The sequence below is a fragment of the Sylvia atricapilla genome, chromosome 5, assembly GCF_009819655.1.
Source record: "Sylvia atricapilla isolate bSylAtr1 chromosome 5, bSylAtr1.pri, whole genome shotgun sequence".
NCBI lineage: Eukaryota > Metazoa > Chordata > Aves > Passeriformes > Sylviidae > Sylvia > Sylvia atricapilla.
In genome coordinates this window covers 64,956,295-64,976,332 of record NC_089144.1, presented here as the reverse complement: position 1 = coordinate 64,976,332, position 20,038 = coordinate 64,956,295, and the positions used below count along the sequence as shown (strand labels likewise).

Below are 20,038 nucleotides of genomic sequence, written 5' to 3'. Positions count from 1 at the left end.
GCCGCTCCCAGCAGCCGCCGCAACGCTGGCTATTTTTAGCCTGTTGCCGGGCAGATTGCTTTATGCAAAGCAGCTCTGCGGCAGCCAATCGCGAGCGGGTATGCAAATCTGTGGCAGTTCCCCGCCATCGGGTAGGGAGCAGACAAGATGGCTGCCGAGGTGCTGCCTTGGCCTGCTTCAGGCACTCTCTGAAAGAAAATTCATCCTTTCGTGTGGGAAAGGGGAAATAGCCTCCCTGCCCCGAACATCTCAGAGTCCCTGCCAGGCTTCAGCTGGATGAGTTTATGGAAGAGCTGGTTTCCTCGCGCGCCGGCGACGTGCTCCTTCCATCCTGTGTGTGCTGCTCCTGTGTCTGTGTGGGCGAGGCAGCAGGTGTGGAGAAATGGTGTCCTCCCCGGGGGAAATACTGATAACCCTTCCAACACCCAACTCAGCAACTGCTGCTTTAGTTGCATTTTAAACTTGCTTTTTTGTTACTGAGAAAACGCATTTTTTGCGGAAAGGACTCATAAAAGGTTCTTATATGTGTGGCAAGCAACTTAGTAACCTTTTGGTGCAGCATCGCCTCTTTTTTTGAAAGTTTTCTTTTCACTTCTGCTTCTGGCATTTGAGAAGTGACTCTTGGGACCACTGTAGCATCAGGTAACTCACCTCTGAATTCTGATGTCACTAAGCTGCCAGTTGGAAAGCTGAGGTTACATCACTGAAGTTAGTTGCATATCTGATATGGGAACTAGTCTAGGCAATAGACTGTTCAGGGTAAATATGTCAGTATATTTTATTACAATAGTGTTATTCTGCATTTCATCCTAACAGAAGACAAGGGATGCAAATGTGCATTTGTTAGTGTTACCATGTCAAAGTTGTAGCCTGTTGAATTATTTAAAGTGATACATTTAAAATTTATAATTTCCTTATTAAAGGAAAAAATACTGTATTTTATAATTTCTAGAAAAGGCTAAACATGATCAGAACATATTGCCTTTTTTCTGAGATTCTTTTTCTTCCATAGATAGTCTCATATCTTTTAATCTGCATGTGCATGAACAATTAATTCTGGTTGTTCAGATTTTAAGTTGGAATATCAGAAGTTGGGTAGGTTTTTAGTTGTAAATCTGTTTTGGCAGTTAGCGACCACATCTATGTAATTACTCGGTCCTACTCATATTCAAAGATAACGGTAAGGGAATTCAAGCTGATTATCCTATGCCAGATGTATTCATCAAATGTGTCTTTAAATGCACAAATTCAAGTTCATATTCAGTAAATCCTTTTTTCAATGAAAAAAGAAGTCCATAGTGTTTTAGCTTGTGCTAAAAAAAAACCCTTTCTGTAAGAAAGCTGAATTTTGCTGTTACCGCTGTTTAAAACAGCAGGACTTGTTTAGTGTGTGGAGATGTCACAGCTGAATTGAAAGCTGATGTTTTGAGTTGTTGATATAAGCTGAAATCTCTTAACACTTGTGGGAAGTAAGAAAACACATCGTCACAGCCCTGTTGCTCTGGCTGAGTGCCAATCATGCAGTTTTACTAGTTTAACAATCTTAAGTAGCTGTTAAAATCCAGTATACAGAAAAAGATAAAACTCTTACTGGAGATTCAGCTTAAGCTCCATGTGCTAAATAGTGGGTGTTTCTAAGGGACTTGAGTTGCTTCTGTCTTTCCTAAACTCTTGTTTTGTTTTCCGTTCTTCCATGTTCCAAAGAATACAATTATCTAGACATAAAGATATGACCATGTAAGAAAACTCTGCAAAGCCACCAGCAGATGGAATATCTTGGCCATGTAAATAGACCTGTCAATCATTTTTTGTCCCGTGAGGAATTAATTTTTTCCACAAGGCATCAAAGCCTCATGGGGAAAAAACACGAAAATATGGTATGAAAAACAGGTTCAAGAGCCAGTGTCAGAGGAGGTATTATCCTCTTGAGATAGAGAAGTGCTTAACTGGCTGTGATGCCAACGTGATGAGAGCATAGTTCAGGTTTGTGCATGATGCCATCATGTATGTACTAAACACGACTAACCTCTTTGAAACTGTAGTGTGAGTTTACTCTGGTTTAAGAAGGCTTTTTAACCACATAGGTGGGTGTTTTTCTTAGGCATAGATACATACGGTGGGCTTAATGTTTTGCTTCAAGTTTGCAAACGTGGGGGAGATTGGCCTCTGCTTTCAAGGCAGAAGTCATACTGCACTCATGACAAAACACCAGTTTTCTGTTGGAATACTACAAACGCAGTGGCACTGCATAGGATCTGAAGAAAGGAAGGTTTTCCAGCCGCCATACTTGAACCCAGGCTGGATCTCAGCGGTTTTTTCTGAATTCGTCATTCAGCATCGCAGGAATTGAGTGATCGCCTAAAAACGCTCTCGCGCATTAAACGCGTGTTCCTTATCGCAGCTGGGCACCCGCACTTGGTGAGTCAGCAGTGCTGTGCAATTTTGGGTCTCAGACGGAAAGCGCTTGTGTTTCCATTGCGCCGTTTGGAAAATCCTGTTCGTTAAACGCGCGCCCCCGCGCTCGTGCCCGCGCCCGACGTCTGCCGCGCGGATCTTGGTGGTGGGCGGGGCTTAAGGCACTCCCGTGTGATTGGCTGCCGCGCGGCGGCTCCCTTCAGCCAATGGGAGGTGCGCCTGCGAGTCCGGCCCGCCGCGGCGCGGTCTGCGGCCGGCTGGGCCCCGCGGGCGCCCCCTGGTGGCCGTCCGCTACACTGCAGGGCTGTGGCGCCGGGAACGTGCCGCGCTGCGAACCGCAGTTCGGGATGTGGCGGCGACGAGTGAGCCAAGGGGCTTTTCATTACACTTCGCCTTGTCCTGCTGTGCGTGCACTCGGTGAAATAGGGCGAGGTGGTGACGTCATTTTTTTTCTTTAAAAATGGTATCTTTTTCTCCCTACTCGCAGCCAACACTAACATAACTTTAGCCTGAAAGGGACAAAACCTCAAATTGTCTGTGGTATGCTGGAAGAGCTGTTATTTGTACATACATGAATCGTGTGGTTTCTGTTTTGTTGATTACATTTAAAAACAAAGGCACAGCTGTATGTGGAGCTCACTAGGCTAGTGGTATGTATTCATTCAGGCAGATGAGTAGACTTGTATTACTGGTAGGAAACCAAATTGTTGGCACGTTATTTAATTACATATTTTATTAAAATAGGTCTTAAACAGTATTTTTTTTTTCTTCTCTGAAAATAGTTTTTAAATTTCTGACAACTTATATCAAAATTGCTATGGAGGGTTTCAACTGAAAGCTGCTTTTTATGAATCACTGCTTAAAAGGTAGGTTTTATTCACCACTTTCATTCTCTAGAACTCTCCATCTAGAACACAATACTTATGACCATTTGCTGCTTCACTTTCTTTGATTTGGCTATGCTACATTTTAAGTAGGCTTGCACATTTGAGCACTGATACTCATTATCAGTGGACTTTACTTCCTCAGTGTAGTTCTTGTGCTTTGGCAGACGTTTTATGGTTGTGATGCATTTGGCTAGAGCTGCATGCATGCCCTCCAGGAGCCCTTTGCTGGTGCTGTTCTAAGACCTACGATGTTATGCAAAGCGCATGTTGCACTATTGTTTAGATTGCAGCTTCACCCTTCCCCCCCATTTTCCCATGACCTTCCCTTTGTCTGCTGCCTGTCACTAGGCAGGATTCAGGCAGCTCCTTGCTGATTGGCTTATCCTTTCGAGCAGCTCCTGGGCTGCTTACCTGAGCACATGATCATAGGCTGATCTATACCAGCTGATACAATCCTTTCTTGCATTAGAGCAGCGGTCTCTTTACAGAGTAAGAATAATAAAAAATAAGCAAGTAGAAGGTGAACTTTTTGATTGGCTCAGAAAAGAGACTTTCCCATATTCCTAGCTGCACTGGCATGTTTTGTGCCATTAAGCACACATTTCGTCATGAGAAGAATTTCTGAATTTTGGAGGGAGATGCCTAAAGATGTGTTCATGTCTCACATGACTAATTATGTATGACTTTAAAGCTTGAAACGAAAAAGGGAATTTTTGTATCTAAAGAAATGAATCCAATGTGTATGTTGGTCTGTCAAAATTGTTGACTTTAAAAAAAAAATAAATAAAAATCAGCCCAAAGCCTGTTTACAGCATATAACAGCTTACACAGGTAGCTATATGTGCCAGAGTCATTTTGTGCTGATGCATATAAAACCCATTCTTTGAAATAAAAGATGCTCCTGTGTTGCCTTGGTGCCTGGGCCTTTGGTTTCCTCCTTGTATTTTGGTCATACGATGAGTAAAAAAGAAAACACTCAAACATCTTATAAGGGAGGTGTTTAACAAACATAGCTAAACTTCGTGTAGTTAACTATAAAGGGAGACTTCCAAAATACATTCATATAGAATGCTAGTAGCTTGATAAGTTTTATTTATGCAAGACTGAATTGATGTGATTTGCTCTGTTGCTCTCTGAAGGGATGCACCTTGCCCCTTTAAAAGACTGGAAACCAGTATTTATCAGATGGTGGCCGAGTGGTTTACACTGGTGTCACCGAGCCTGTCTGGACTGGCTACCAGTTGATTTGTTTCTATTTCACTCAGCTCTTACATAAGGTGTGTCCTTTGGCTGCACTGTGCTCCCTTGCGGGTGTGGCTGGAAATGCTTAAGGACTGGTCTGCCCTGGGAGAAGATATTTCGCTGTTAAAAGATGAACCCAAAACACTGGTTCATCTCATCTATGCTTATAATTTTGTCACAGTGGTTTTTATGGAATATGTTTTTGGTAGCTTTAATCAAATACTCTTTGGTTGCAAAAGATTGTGGGATTGAGTTACTCCCATAACGACTTAACAATGGAATTTTAAGAAGCCTATATTTCCTACAGGTTCTCTCTAGAACTGTGTTTCTGCTTTGCTTTTTAAGTAGATTTTGGATAACATCTGAAGATAAAAAGTGAACGTAATTTTTAAATACATTAGCAATTCAAGCTTGTTAATCCAATTTTTTTCAGTAAAAAAGTAAGGATGCATCAATATAAAGGGATTCTGATGTTTGAATTTTTTAGACTGCTCTTCTTGGCAAATGTAAAAAGACACATCCTTTATTTTCTTTGTATTTACTGTATTTTAAAAGTGTTAATGAAAAGTTGCTTAGAGGACTTAAGGAAATTAGAACAGCAAATACTAATTTATTTTAAGTTATATGGTTATTCAAAAGATGCACTTGCAAATTTGATTTTAAGACATCTGTAAATGTTACATTAATCTGTTAGTGTGTTTTCTGGTCATAGGAAAAGTAGGACTGTGAATTTTGCACTATATTTTGTAAATTCTGGGTAATGCCTACAAATGAGAACACTGTAGTCTGGGAAATCAAACTATCCTATTGTAATTTTGATGCAGAGGCCCTGTTCTTATACTGTGCTACCAGAGGATTCTCACTAGTGGGTCACCTATTAGGAGTTCTCAGACTTGTTCCAAGCTTGGGTTTTTTTGGGTTTGGTTTTTTTTTTTTCCCAAATTGCCTCTACAGGGTGAAAATCTGTAACAGCATGTGTGTTGATTATAGGGGTTTATATGTATGGAACATGAATGTGATGGTCAGTATTCTATCACACAACAGTCTGATACATGCTTTTATAATGATGTGCAAATATCTGGCTTCCATTCTAAGTTCTTGGGAATACGGAAGGGATATGCTTCCAAAAACTGCACCTGCACTTTAGAAATACTAGAGATTTTTACGTGCTTCTTGTACACTCAGATCTAATTCTTGCATTAAATATATTCTCTCCAGAAGGAATATAAGAATTTGTATTTAGCATGTAGACAGCTCTGGAAAAGCATTAACAGGTCACCTGGAGTTCGTAAGTCATCTGACTGAAAATGTTATGTGATGAGAACCTTTTTTCAACTCAAGTAAAGTGGTGCCTCAGATCAGTGTTTCTGTAGGTGTTACATTCTGCTCCCACTAGGGCCAACGCAGTAGCAGACAATGCAGTTCAGAAAATCAAGGTCAGAATAGCAAAAAAATTACCATAATGGTATTACTGAGAGTCAGACCTGATACAACTTTCGGTGAAAACTTGTTCATCTGTTCCTGAGGTGCGAGTCAAAGTGTTAAGTACTATCAGTGACTCAAATCTGAGGATTCTAGATTGTTTTGCAGAAAAGAACTCAAAAAAATTGTAAGGGAAGCTCAGTGTTAAGTTAAAAGGAAATATTAAAAAAATTGCTTTGTACTTTCTCCCTGTTTTTGTCAGGTCATGTTAACTAACAATAAAATAAGCCACAGAATTGTAATGTAACATACATCATGATAGTGGGGTTTACAGTAGAATTAATTTTGTATTTTAAAATATATATTCTTACCTTACAATGTAAAATATTGTAGTTAGGCATAAACCTTAAATTATTTCTTTCACCAAAAATTGTTCCGAATAAACTAGAAAAGATCCAGCTGACCAAAATGATGGGAGCTAAAGCATGTGACCTGTGATGAGATGCTGAGGGAGCTTGACAGCTTCAGTCTGCTGAAGGGAAGGCTGAAGGGCAATCTCAGCATTGCCTAAATCAAACTTGTAGATGAGGTCGGCTACAAAATGAAGTGGAGCCAAGTTGTTATTTAGAGGCTGTGGCATCTGTGTTCTGAATTTTGCAGCTTGGTTCATAGAATTGTAGAATTGTCAAATATCCTGAGTTATAAGGGACCAACAGGGGTTGAGTCCAACTCCTTGCTTGGCATAGGACAATCCCAAGAATCATTCCACCTGCCTGAGGGGGTTGTCCAAATGCTCTTGAAGTTATGGTTACACAAAACTGTCATTGATAGGAGCTAGTGTTGGCAGTAGTTCTTTTACCAAAGAATTTTAAAAGCATTTATATCCCACCTGAAAAGACAAAATGCAATTTGTTAATGAATTTCTTAGCTCTCTAAATGAAAATGAATTGGGGACTGACACAAAATTAATCATACTAAATATTTATTGTGCATCCTTTATCTAATAATTATGCTGTGTCAGTGTTATAAATGTTTGACTGTCTGGTCCTTGTGGGTGAAAAAAAAGTCATATTGAGATAACTGCTTGATTATTTTCTCTTTTAATTATTGTTAATAAAATTTCTGCATATTTTTGAGAAACTCAATAAAGCTGTATGCTTGATAGGAGTAACTTTATGATGGTTTGTAGCATCAGTAGACCTCAACTGGTTAGCATCAGCTGATTCAGGATCTTAGTTGTTGAGTTACATTTAGGATATAAGAACTCCTTTTGTTGCTTTGTGCTTCTGAACATTATCACATGTAATCATTTAAAACTAGGCCATTAAGCAAGACCACATGGGGAAAAATATATTTTAAACATTGCAATGGATTTGTTTTGTTTAATAGAAACAGATGAAATCAGATTTTGTTGTATTTTGACAAAATCATTATTGCTTCCTAGCAATAAAACTCCATGTTTTGATTTGATAAAATAGATTTTCTGACATTTTTCTTAGACTTTTTATAAGCATTTTTACTTTTCTTAATACTTCTGTGGCTGGATGGAATGAGTATAACTGTGTTGAGGGCAGTTTTCCTTGAAAGAGGAAGTTTTTCTACAAGGTGCTCCAATAGCTGTTGTTTTTGTGGCCACAAATAGTCTTAGTAAAATGTTACTGCAAACTGAATGAAAGTGGTCTAAAAATCAAAGTTCATTTAACCATTCTATAGATATGGAGGGCTAAAATCTATTTTATTTATGCAGAAAAAAGTATCTTAATGATACATTGAGCAATTCTTTGTATATAATGAAGTTTTCTTAAAAGTGACTTTCTATAAAAATCTCATTATTTACCCCAATTATTAATTATTTGAAACTTATTTAATGAAGTATTTTTAGAGAGATGGAAATATTCTTGATCCATCCACTTAATTTTTTTTTTAACTTTTTTATGAGAAGAGAGGCTCCTGGCTCTTGCTTTAGTATAATATCTATTTTTAATAGAATACTATGAGATAAGTGGTCTAAAATGTATAGTTAGAATATTACTGCATGATGTTACAGTGTTTTACTCTGTGACCTTTGCATAAATGTGTTTGTGCAGCATATAGAGAAACTTGAATTCACTTTTTGGGAAGTCAGATAAAATTTAAGTGCTGATAGGTGTTTCTTTTTGTCAGTAACATTTCAACTGGTTTACTTCAAATGTGCTAAACGTTACAGTCTTTCTTAGTACCAGTGTAATATGACAATGATAAGTTTTTTATCTTCACAGTTCTTTCTGATTTTTTTAAGGGCCAAGATGGATAGCACAGAGGAACCTCAGAAAAAAGTCTTCAAAGCACGAAAAACAATGAGAGTAAGTGATCGACAACAACTCGAAGCTGTCTATAAGGTTAAAGAGGAGCTGTTGAAGACAACTGAAGTGAAACTGTTAAATGGTAAACATGAGAATGGAGATTCCGATATAAATTCCCTTTTGAGCAATACAGACTGTACGGAAGACAAGAAAGAAATTAACGGTGTGGTTGACTTGTGTGTTAACTCTGAAGAAGGAAGAACAGCTTGTGATGAAATTAGTGAGACCAAAAGCCCTGAAAGCAGGGCAGGAAACATAGTCAATGACACAGAATCCAAATCACTAATGCTGAATGCTACTGAGAATGTTACTCCCGAGCAAGCTAAAGATACTGACACTGCAGGAAAATGTGAGGCTGAAAATGGAGTTGGTAGCAGTAAAGATAACTTCCATGAAGAAAATAATAGAAAAGGTCATTCGGACCAAAGAAAGAATGATATCTCATTGGAAGGTGAAAGTAAATCAGTCTGTGATATTAGTGACTCTTCTGAAGAGAAGGGAGAAACAAAATATTTACCTGTCAATTCCAGTTCATCTGGTGAGGGAGAGAAAATTAAAGAAGTAACTGTTGAAGAGGTTTTTGGAGAAGCAGCCATCTCTAGCAGTATGGAAGCTGACCAGGAAAAACAAGAAGGCAGTGCAGGACTTTCAGAAACCACTGTTTCAAAGACAATAGATGAGCCAAGTGAAAGTATCTTGGATAATACTGACTGTATGGAAACAGATGACATTATTCCAATTTTGGAAAAACTAGCTCCTGCTGAAGATGATCTGAGCTGTTTTTCTAAAAGTTCTCTGCTTCCAGTGGATGACACAGTCCCAGATTTAGAAGAAAAAATAGACAACTGTTTGGGTTCACCGTCCAAGCAGGAAAGCAATGAAAGTCTGCCAAAAGAGGCATTCTTAGTACTGTCTGATGAAGAGGATCCCTGTGATGAGAAGGAGGAATGTGTTGAAGGGATACTACCAAACAAGTCAAGTCTTCCAGGTAAGAATTTTCTAAATAATCGGTTTTCATTCAGGTTTGGGATTTTGTTCATTTCGTAGAATGATGCACTCGTGGCAGGCTTCTAAATCAAAAAGGCAGTCTTACCCACTGGTAATGTTATGTAGTCTTAGTTTTCAAGAGTGGTATTTGAAGCCCAGGAAGAATACTTAGCACTGAAAAAGGGTCATCTTTGAGATGTCGGTTGTTTTGATTTCTTTGGTTTTTTGCTTTGGATTTTGGAATTAGGGTTTTTTTGTTGTTTTCCTGTTGGTTTGCTTTGGGGTTTTTTTCATACTCTGTAAATTTGGGTGTCAACTTGGGTGAGGCAGTGAGTGGAAAAAGAGGAAAGATGAGTAATTGTCCAGGAACAGAAATATTTGAGAGAGGAGAAATGCATTCATTTACTACTTTCACAGGGAAGAAAGGATTTCAGCTTTCTTTAACACGCAAATAACTAATAAAGAAAACACACATGCAATCCAGGTGTGCCTCAACTTCTCTTCTAACTTTTTTTTTCCCCACTGAAAAACAGTATAGGAAAGCTCAATGAAAAGTGAGTGTCATGTATTGTTTTCATACCATATAGCTTTTATGCATTTAACTCAGTGGTTTTTATCTGAGTTTTCTTTGATGGCTATGGCAACTGATTGATGCTTTTAAATGTTAAGTTTGGGGTCTCTTCATGTAGTTAGCAGAACATTTTTCTAAGTTAAACTGAATGGATGTCCTTTGTAGTGTACTGTTTCATACAGTTTTGTAAGCTTATTTTCTTTTTGACAATGGACAGTCATTGCTGTACTATTGTACTTCTGAAAATAAAACAGATTAATTATTTACTGATAAGTTGACAGTGTTCTTTTATCTGTAATTAAGAAATATGTTCTTCCAATTATCTTGGGGTTGGAATTATTTTGTTTTTTCCCTCCCCTTCTTCTCCCCAACCCCTCCCCCATTGCATAGCTTTTATTAAAATATGACCATATTGACCCAAGTGTGTTTAAATATGACTGACTGGGTAGAAATTTCATAGCTTAAACAAGATTCAGGTTTTAGTCTCTGGGAAGTTAGTAACCATAGTTTCTCGAATCTTGTTTTACTAATGGCATTCTGAGTCTTCAGTCTCTAAAACAGGTAGAGAAACAGAGAGAAATGTCTCTTCAGCCCTGCTTTAGACTCCTCCTTTTGTAGTATTTACCTTTAAATTATGCTAGTTAAATAGAGATAAGGTAGGTTCCATTGTTTCTGCTAAGGACCTTATTTGGGCATTAGCTGTTGTCAGTGAGGTTGAAAAAGTGATACCACTGTTGTGCACTTAAAGTCTTCCAGAAACTATTGGAGGTGGGGGAAGCAGAGGCAGAGAAGGTTGTGTAGTTGTGTCAAAACTGTGATATTACGAGTCCCTTTTATGAAATGAACATTACAAATAAATTGGTTATGTTTGTTCTCACTGTGGTTTAAGGGTTCTCTCATTGAAGCCATTAGGTTTACTTTTTTCATCTTACCCAATAAAAAAACATTCTAGAGTCACAGAGGAATTTGCTATATGGCAAAAAGACTGAAATGAATGTTAAATACTGGACTACAGTTTGCAGAAGTTTAAAATTAATGTATCCTGCAATACTTTTTCAAATTCTTAGTTTTGGTGACAATACAAATTCTTTTGACTCGTTTTATTCATTGGCTAATAACAGTTTATGACGCTTAGAGTTGTGTGGCTGTAAATGAGACTGTATTTAATGAAAATTGGTCACTATTGTATTTTGTCTTAACCAGCAACAAAGATAATAGCAGGGAGGTTGCATAGGCAGGAAACAGTTGTATGAGAAAACAGGTAGTTACCTTATAAAGAGTAACTTTTGGAAAGAGTGTGAAAATTAAAATTTCGGAGACCATGTGGAGATCATTTCAAGATGCTGTATTGGAGAAACAGGTGCCAACTGCTCAGTTAAGAAGTAAGATTTCAACAAGTCCAGACAAAAACCAACATGGCTAAACAACAGTGAAAGAATGGTACTAGAAGACTTTATTAAAATGGACAGATTAATGAATGCCTTTCCCGAGTTGAATTAGTGACTATAATAGCTATGTTGTAACAGATTTTTGTAATAAAAGATGATACATCAAAAAGCCTTGGAGCTTTTTGGGAAGGCAAACAAGCTTGTGACAAGGAAGCCGTTATGTGAATTCTCTAGGATATCCAAACACAAGTGATTTCTTACCAAGAACTTTTGGAAATGAAACAGTAAAACGGAAAGTCCTCATGGAGGAAATAATCAGCTGAAAACTGAAAAATAAATTCAGAGTTCCAGAGACGGTGCTGTGTGAACAGAATTAATAATTTGCCTAAAATGAATGGTAACTAATGAGGTGACAGTTTGCTGATATGAAGGACTGGGGGAGACTTTTACAATGCTGATTGATTGAGGAACAGACATGGCAGGTGAAACTCACTGTGGTTATCTACGAAGTGGTGCGCATCAGTACAAAACCCACAACTTGATCAGAAGGTAGAACTGACTCACCACTCCATAAAAATACTTCATTATTCGAGTAGGTACTTCTGAGGACACATTGATAAAATGGCAGTTGAAGAAAGCAATTGAAAAATTGTTGGAATAAATTAAGAAACTGAGGAGAACTTTGATACACCAAGCTCATAGGAGGCCAACAAGGTTGCATTCATTGCTTCTGGCTGTCTAGCATCAGGATAATGAGATCACAGCTTAGCAGTGAGCTAAGCTGATAGCCAATTGTGAAATTTTCTCCTCCTTAGCTGGAGAGTTTAGCTGGGCATCATGTTTAGACCAGTTTAAGTTAAATGAGCTAGATTTGTTCATAGTAATGGAAGTTAGTAGGGAAATGACCTTCTCATCCTTAAAATTACTTGTTTTCTATATAGAACTGAAAAAAAAAACTGTTAGCTTTAAAGCTTGCAACATATTTTAAAGACATTCTTGGTATGTATATCTTTCCATGGAATGTCTGTATCTTACAGCTGAGTATTAAAATCTCTGAATTGTGGGAAAAGTTGTCTTGAACTTAGCAATTCTCCTTCAGATTCATAGGAAAATGAGTCCTATTTATTCATAACAATTAAATACCTGAAGCTCATCTCTATGTCTTAAAAAGCAGAGGCGTAGGCATGATGCTAATTTAATACCTTAAAAGTAAATCTTATTTGGATTGAAGAATTTGTATTATGAACATTATTTTTTACATTAATAAGAAAAATAAAAATCTCATAATGGCAGGTTGTTGGGGTTTGACTCCTTCCTTTTTCTCATTTATTAGGTAAATTGTTTTGAATCGTTTAAATTTTCATCACACTAGAAGGGAGACTTAAGAGAGCATCAAGCATACCTTTGCGACCAGAACTTTCCTTAGAAAAACTCCTAAACTCTGCTGTAATAACAAAATGAATATAGGAAAATGAAGAAGTGTACAGATCAAGAAGTGCCTAACAGTGCTTACTTGCTCTGTTATATTCTTGATAGATTTTATTGTAATCTTAAAAGTAATAGTTATGTGTTGTATCTAGGAAGCACAGAAACATATAATGGAAGCTCATTTCGTGCACATGTATGAAACACATAATGGAAGCTCATGGAACGTACAATAAAATTTTTCAGGAAGTGCTACCATTTTTATCTTTGCGTGTTTGGTGGCTTCAGATTTTTCTCTATTTAAGCATTTTCTAATGACTATTCTTAAATTGTGATACTTTGTATTAGCAAGAAACTTCAAATTAGAATTATATTTATTAACCTAAATCTAGGCCTTTCCTACCATTAAGATAATGGTTGAAGTTGCCAATTCTTAATAGAGAAATGTACTTAGTATTTTGTTACTGAAATTTTAATACTTTCTCCCTAAGTTGAAAAGTAAGCTAGAACAATTCGTTGAGAAATTTAGCTACATTAAAAATACATAATTTTGTTTCAGAGGTAACTGATAGATGTTACCCTCATAATTAGAGTTCAGTAGTTCTGAATGTTAAGCATTAAATGTTTAGCAACTTCAGAAGTGAGTCTTAATGATAGTTCATAGTTTTGGTTTGAGGGTATCCACTTATTTTTTCATATCTGCATTCTCTTTTTGTCATACTTATTTCTCTTGCCTTCCCTCACATATTTTTTCATAAGTTTTCTTAATTCATTAGTCAAAATAGGACTGTTACAAGACTTTTGTAGAACTGAGTAGGTGTCACATGGGTTTTTTTCTTCTGTTTATAGAAGAGGGAGAGAGAAAAAAGGAGTGTGAAGATAAAGGAGAAGAGGCCCACAAAGAAGAAGAGAAACAACTAGAGAAAAGTATGTAATGTTAAAACCATTATGTTTCGCTGGGTTGTATGTGTTAGAAGAACAGAATCATTAGGTTTGGAAGGGACCTTTGATGATTATCTAGTCCAATGCCTCCATTAAAAACCAGGTCAACTAGAAAGCAATTTACCCAGAACCATGTCCTGACAAGTTTTGAATATTTCCACCGGCAAAGATTCCACCCTCACAGTAAAAAAGTTTTTAAATGTTTGAGTGGAAATTCCTGTATTTAAGTTTACATCCATTTCTCTTGTCCTGTCATTGCTACTCACTAAGAGTTTTGTTCTTTGTTAATTTTCCACCTCTCAGGTAATTCACAAACATGATAAAATTTCCCCAGATGGCCTTCTCCAGTTTAACAGTTCCTGCTCTTGATGAATGCTCCTACCTCTAAAACATTTTGATGACTCTACATTGCACTCTGTCCAGTATGCTCACTTTTCTTTTTTAATTTAGAAGTGCAGAACTGGACAGAAGACTCAAGGTTCAGGTTCACATTCCCTGGTTAGAGGGCAATAAGTGCCTCCCTCAACCTCCTGTCAGTAGTCATTCTGAGGTAGCCAGGAGTGCTGTTGGCATTCTTTGCCAACAGGGCACATTGCTGGCCCATGGTCAACTTCATGTACATGGAGACCATCAGGCCCTTTTCTGAAAAGGTGTTTTCCAGCCAGTGAATCCCCAGCCTGTATTAATACATGGTTTTATTGCTACCCAAGTGTAGTACTTGGGGATCTCCTTTTCTTAAACTTCATGAGGTTCTTGTTTGCCCATTTCTCCGTTTGGTCAGTGTGACTGTGAATGACAGCATAACCACTTAGGGGTGTACAAATCACTCCTTCCAGTTTTGTATCACTTGCAAGTTGCTGCAGATATCCTCTTACCCCGTTATCTAGGTCATGAATGAAGACGACAGTGTTGGTACCAGGAGCATCTGCTGGTGTGCATTATTGAGCTCCAGCTGGACTGTGTGCCAATAATCATTGTTCCTGGACCCCAACAGTTGAGCCAGTCCAATTAGCTAGGCCATACATCAAGAATTTGAGGATGGTTTAGGTGTCAGAAGCATTATTAAAGATGCTTTCCCCTCATCCACCAAGCCAGTGGTCTCATTGTAGAAGGCTGATTTCCCCTTGATAAATCCATTCTATTCCCCATCACCTCCTTATTAATAGGCTTAGAGATGATTTCTCTCTAGACTTACTCTCTAGACTTACTCCATCATGTTCCCAGGGACTGAGGCTGATATACCTGTAGTTCCCTAGGCCCTTGTTACATAGTGTGAAGATTGTTTGAAAGGTGTCCCTCCTGTCCTCAGGAACCTTCTGGACACAGTGCCAGGAGCTGGAGGAGTGCATGAGGTCTCTTTGGTTCTTTTGTGTTCATCGTTGTGATGAAAATTACTTTTATAATCTAGTTCTGGTTTGATCCTGTTTTTTGTTAGATTTTTACTTTCCTTCTTAACCAAGAAGTGAAAAAAAGAGTTTGAATGGTTTTTCAGTCAGGTGTTAGGAGGTACAAGTTAAAACTTCATGGTAGGTAAATACAGTTAATTGCTGGTATAGTTAAATGAGATGTAGTTTTATTTGGCTGGAATTCTGAGAAGAGGAATCCTTTTTCAGAAGAGGGAAAAGGAATTGCTTCTCAGAAGCCATGTTTCAATATAGAATGGTGCTGATAGGAGTAAGAAGAATTGGTGGGAAGCTCTGGAGAGGGGAATGGTGGTACTAGAACCATTTTGCATTTGGGGCAGCAGTTGGGTGGGTGACTCACAAAGCAGAACATCACTTCACAGGGCAGTAATGTACAGATATCAGAAGGACTGGTTTTGTATTTTGATGTCATAAAGCATGTTTTTCCAAAGGCATTCCTGCTGCTTTAGAATGAAAAAGCTTATTCTGAGAACAGCTTCATCGTGATCCTGACATTCTGAAGATTCTTGTTTTTTCAGGAGTTCCTCATGAGCAGTTGTACCTAATTTTTCCAGGTGATGCATTAAAGAGAAAGCGCTCCAAATCTGAGGACATGGACAATGTTCATTCTAAACATCGTCGGTACATGGGAGAAGATTATGAAGCAGAACTCCAAGTACAAATTACAACCAGAAAGGATGTTGACCTAAAATTACATAAGGTAGTACAGAGGTGCAGAACAAAGAACATAATACACACACCTGTCACTTGTGTTCCGTCTTTGGGTTAGCGGTCCTTCCGCACACCCCAAATCCTTTCTCTTTTTTGTGGTTGAGCATTGGATGTAATTCAAACAACAAAGGTGCTTTATTCATTTAAAGTTCTACATAGCCCTCCTTTTAAGAAGAAACTAAATGCCATTTGAAAACTATTCTGCAGGAGTTACATTTGAAATGTGTGATACTTAAAGTCTCATGTGACTCTAGATTGAAAATGTTAGTAAAGGATGTATCTCACCGTGTAGTTTATATGTGATGCAGTTTAGTGTGTGCCTAGCTTTTTAAAAAAAGGCAGTGTCCAAACAAAAGTGTAATCAACCTGGCATTTTGCAGATTTTTGTAGAGCTGTTAAGAGCCTGATTTCACCATTGGTGTATAAGGAGCCTATGGTCCTGAAAAAAAGAAAATTGTGTTGTTTTTCTATTAGTTAATTAGCTAGCACGTGTTCTAGCTTCATTAATTTGGGATGGCAAAAACTGAACCACATTAGTTGCTTATTTATTTTTGTTTCCTAAGAAAGCTTTTTACACTGCAATAGGTATAGAAGGGAGAAGAACACTAAATAATAATTTTTATCAAGTAAACTTCATGAAAACCAGTCTTTTCTTACATTTTTTGCTTCTGCAAGAAAGGCAACACTGCCTTTTTGCTAGGGGAAATACATCTCAGAAAAAAGTTTTTGTTGAATGTCTTAAGTTTCTGTTCATTGAATGCCAATGTCCCTCTCAAAAACAGAAAAGTAAGAACAATTAATTTGCGTAAGCACTGCACTTTAAAAAAAAAATCTTCTGTTGTTAAGGTTCTTTTTATACATAGTAAGATTTTATACCCTTACCATACTGCAAGGAGGTGAATTTGCTGAATTAATGGCAAACCATTTGTATTTTCCAAAATGATGTAAAAACTCAGCTGTGCAACCATGTGCTTATTGCTGACTGTAGATATATTTGATTGACAGGGCACGAGAGTTGTCATTGTTCTATTTATAATAGGTATTTGTTAGGAGTTGAGAATATTTTTATAGATGGTCTCCCAAATTCGGGGATTGCATTGTTGGTTTTTTTAATGTAACCATTTTGCAGATTATCCAGAGACTGTTAGAAGAAAAACTTACCGCTTTACAGTGTGCGGTATTTGACAAGACTCTGGCAGACTTGAAAACCCGAATGGAGAAAGTAGAATGCAACAAGAGGCATAAAACTGTGATTACTGAAATGCAGGTGAGTGTTGGTGTGTTCAGCTCCATGCTAGAGTCAAATGCAAAGTTAGCTTTCTCAATATTTAGTAGTAAGGTTCCTACAACTGCCAGTAGTGAAATTTTGACTCTGCAAGGGGAGGAGGTGGTGGTAGGAGCAGCAAATACTAGTGTTCCTTCTGAGTTGTAAAACTTTTTTCCTACTCAGAAGGAGGAAAGCAACCAGTTAATCATACAGAAACCCTGAAGTCGATCTTCCATCTGGCAAGCGGATCCATTAGGTGTTAGGAGACTGCTTTTCCACTCTTCTGTTCTATTTAGACATTTTTGTAAAAAAATGCAGAGTATGAAAATACCTGAGGTCTTTATGAAGCTGAAAATTTGCTTAAAAATGGGAACATGCAGAAAGGAGAGGACAGTAGCACTAGACTTTGAACATTCTACATAACATGTTGTTTCCCCAGAGTGTAAATAATTGATGTTGTAGCAAGGATGCAAATAGCTAGTCTTGAATGCTGTATGCTTTCCTGCATTTTTTGTCAAAAATGTGTACATAGTGGTGACATGAAGAACATCACAAAGTGCAAAGGATTTTGAACTGACAAGACAATTAAAAGCTTATCTCATAACATATTCCAACAATAAGGCCATTTAATTTTTTCATTAAAAGGAATATGGAGTTTGCCAGATCAGTTCCCACTATAGAACTCTTTCCTCTTGTTGCCACAGACATTTTATGTTGTCTTTTTAAGGCTTTCAATATGCTTGTTTACCAGTAACTTTAGCCATCAACCAGAGTGTCGAATTAATAACATCATATAAGGCTTTCAATTATGTAATTTTGTGTGAACATGCAAAATGAATTCAGTTTGTGCAGTTGTGAATAGGAAGGAAAATAATTGAACTTGTCTCTAAGAGACCTTGATTGTGATGCAGACGTTTGTCTTTCTGCTATAATATAGTTGAAATAACATAGTTGTACTGTATTTCAAGGAAGAATAATTTCCCTGATATGAAAATAGCCTTTGACTTGTATATAACTATCTTTTAGTTTGTAAAATTTCTTTGATACTTCTTGGGGATTTATGGTTTTGTTTGTTTTCGTCTTCTTCCTGTTTAGGCTAAAATTGCAAGATTGACAAAGAGAGTCGGAGCAGCCAAGGAGGATTTGAAGAAGAGACAGGAGGTAAGAACTAGATTCATTGAGGTCTGGGATTTTTTTTCTTGTGTTGGAAAATAAAGAAAATTTGTGTGCAGAAAGATGTGACTTTTTCATTTAATGGCATTGATAAAGCAGGTTTATCTGGTTTGGTTAAAGAAGTCTTTAACATCTGTTATGTAATTCTGATTTGTACAGAAGCTTCTCTAGCCATTTTTAGTGTGAAAACACCTTAAACTGTATGTTACTCAATCTCATTTATTTCAGTATAAAGAGTACAATGTAAACAAAAAGTGCATGCCACTACCTTGATTCTGAGGGGGAAGAGGAAAGAGAGGATATAGGAGGGGGAGGCAGTAGGACCAAGGAGATTTTGGGTAGTTGTAAAATATGGCAAATTCTCCTGCAGTGTTGACATCAGAAAATTAATCTCTCACAGAGCAGTGAACGGATATGAAATACAATGAAAGCATAAGTTTACAAGCTGACTTAGAGTTGTTTTGTTATGGCCTCTCTCTCTCTCTCTCTCTCTCTCTCACTCTGTGTAGAACGTGGCAAACGCACCTGTATCTCCAGAGAAAGCAGCGCCTGAAACTGCAAATGCAAACAATGCCGCTTATCGGTAAGCAAAGCACATCACTGGGACCATGTTAAAATTTACCATGTTAAAAGGACACTTCAGATGATCTCTGTACTTCCTTTTATTTAAATTAGTGTTCTTCCTTTTCCTTCATTGCTCCTCACGTGTAAAATTTGATTTGCTTTTACAGAAGTCATAAATTGACAGAATTTAACCGATTTTTGGTTAAATTTAGCATCAGCGTATAAAAAATTATAGGTAACAGTGGAAGTTTAATTTCAAGAACAGGAAAATTCTCATGGTGCAAGACAAACTTGGTGCAAGGACTTGAAAATTTATAAATAATTCCGTACTTCTTTTTATTAGAGAAATATCCAATGTTAATTTGCCTGAGAACTAAAAAATGGATTTAGAAAAGAAAATCTCAAAGAAAAGAAGAGCTGTAAAATTAGGGATCTTTTCACCATTGTACTGTTCATAAATACACCTTATGTGGCTTATTGAGAGAAATGTCAACTCAAACTTCATTCCTTAGAAATACTGGCACAGTGAGGCAAATGCTGGAGTCAAAGAGGAATGTAGGAGAGAGCACACCAGCAACTTTTCAAGCCCCTGTGAATCCAGGTAAGAAACTATGGACTATAAACACATTCCTTAAAAGTTTTTTTGCTTTCCATTATAGAAATAACTAACTGAACAGAGCAAAACTGATTTTACTCCTTTTTTCTGATATAAAAAACTCATTCATTTTAGTTCTCTAGTGCATTCCCAGTTTATATTTGTGTAGCATGCTTTCCAGGTATGGGAAAAAAATGTACTGATTTGGCCAAGCAGAACTTGTGGTAAATTAGGTGCTTCGGGAGACTGCATGCTGAGTATGATAAAACTAGCTGCCAAGAACTGAAACACATCTCAGGCCCCTTACTGTACTTGATCATAATAGGATGCTGATTATATCCTTTCCTCTACCTAATGACTATAGAGATTGAGTGGGAAACTAAACAGCAGTTATAAACCCCATTTCTTAAAGGAGCCATGTTGAAAAAAGGAAATATCTAGATGAAAGTTTTATTAGGAATATAGACTCAAACTCACCATTAATTTATTCATTATAGTTGCACTGTCTTTGGTTGTATAAATAGTTTCTTTAATATTGAATGCTGAATCTTTCCCACAGGATTATCTTATAGTTTCCATGTACTGGGTTTCAGTAGCATATTTTGTTCCTGATCTTTAGAATTAATCCTGAAATTTTGTTAGATAAAAGTCAGTATCTTCTCCTGACACATTAATACTTGGTT

At 37.3% G+C, this 20,038-nt stretch overlaps 1 protein-coding gene across 11 annotated transcripts in view; it reads left to right on the top strand.

The window, feature by feature from the left end:
- The window catches only part of ATF7IP (activating transcription factor 7 interacting protein), a 78,921-nt gene that overhangs the window by 28,112 nt on the left and 30,771 nt on the right, over window positions 1–20,038 (top strand). For 7 of the 11 annotated variants that reach the window (XM_066319855.1, XM_066319856.1, XM_066319857.1 and 4 more), the window contains 7 exons: window positions 8,245–9,296; window positions 13,529–13,606; window positions 15,600–15,745; window positions 16,886–17,023; window positions 18,119–18,205; window positions 18,706–18,779; window positions 19,273–19,361. In XM_066319855.1, coding sequence (XP_066175952.1) covers window positions 8,252–9,296; window positions 13,529–13,606; window positions 15,600–15,745; window positions 16,886–17,023; window positions 18,119–18,205; window positions 18,706–18,779; window positions 19,273–19,361 — 1,657 coding nt within the window. In that variant the 5' untranslated portion in view covers window positions 8,245–8,251. Of the gene's footprint in view, window positions 1–8,244; window positions 9,297–13,528; window positions 13,607–15,599; window positions 15,746–16,885; window positions 17,024–18,118; window positions 18,206–18,705; window positions 18,780–19,272; window positions 19,362–20,038 lie in introns of those variants that run through there. The other 4 variants (XM_066319861.1, XM_066319860.1, XM_066319854.1 and 1 more) reach the window with 1 other exon arrangement.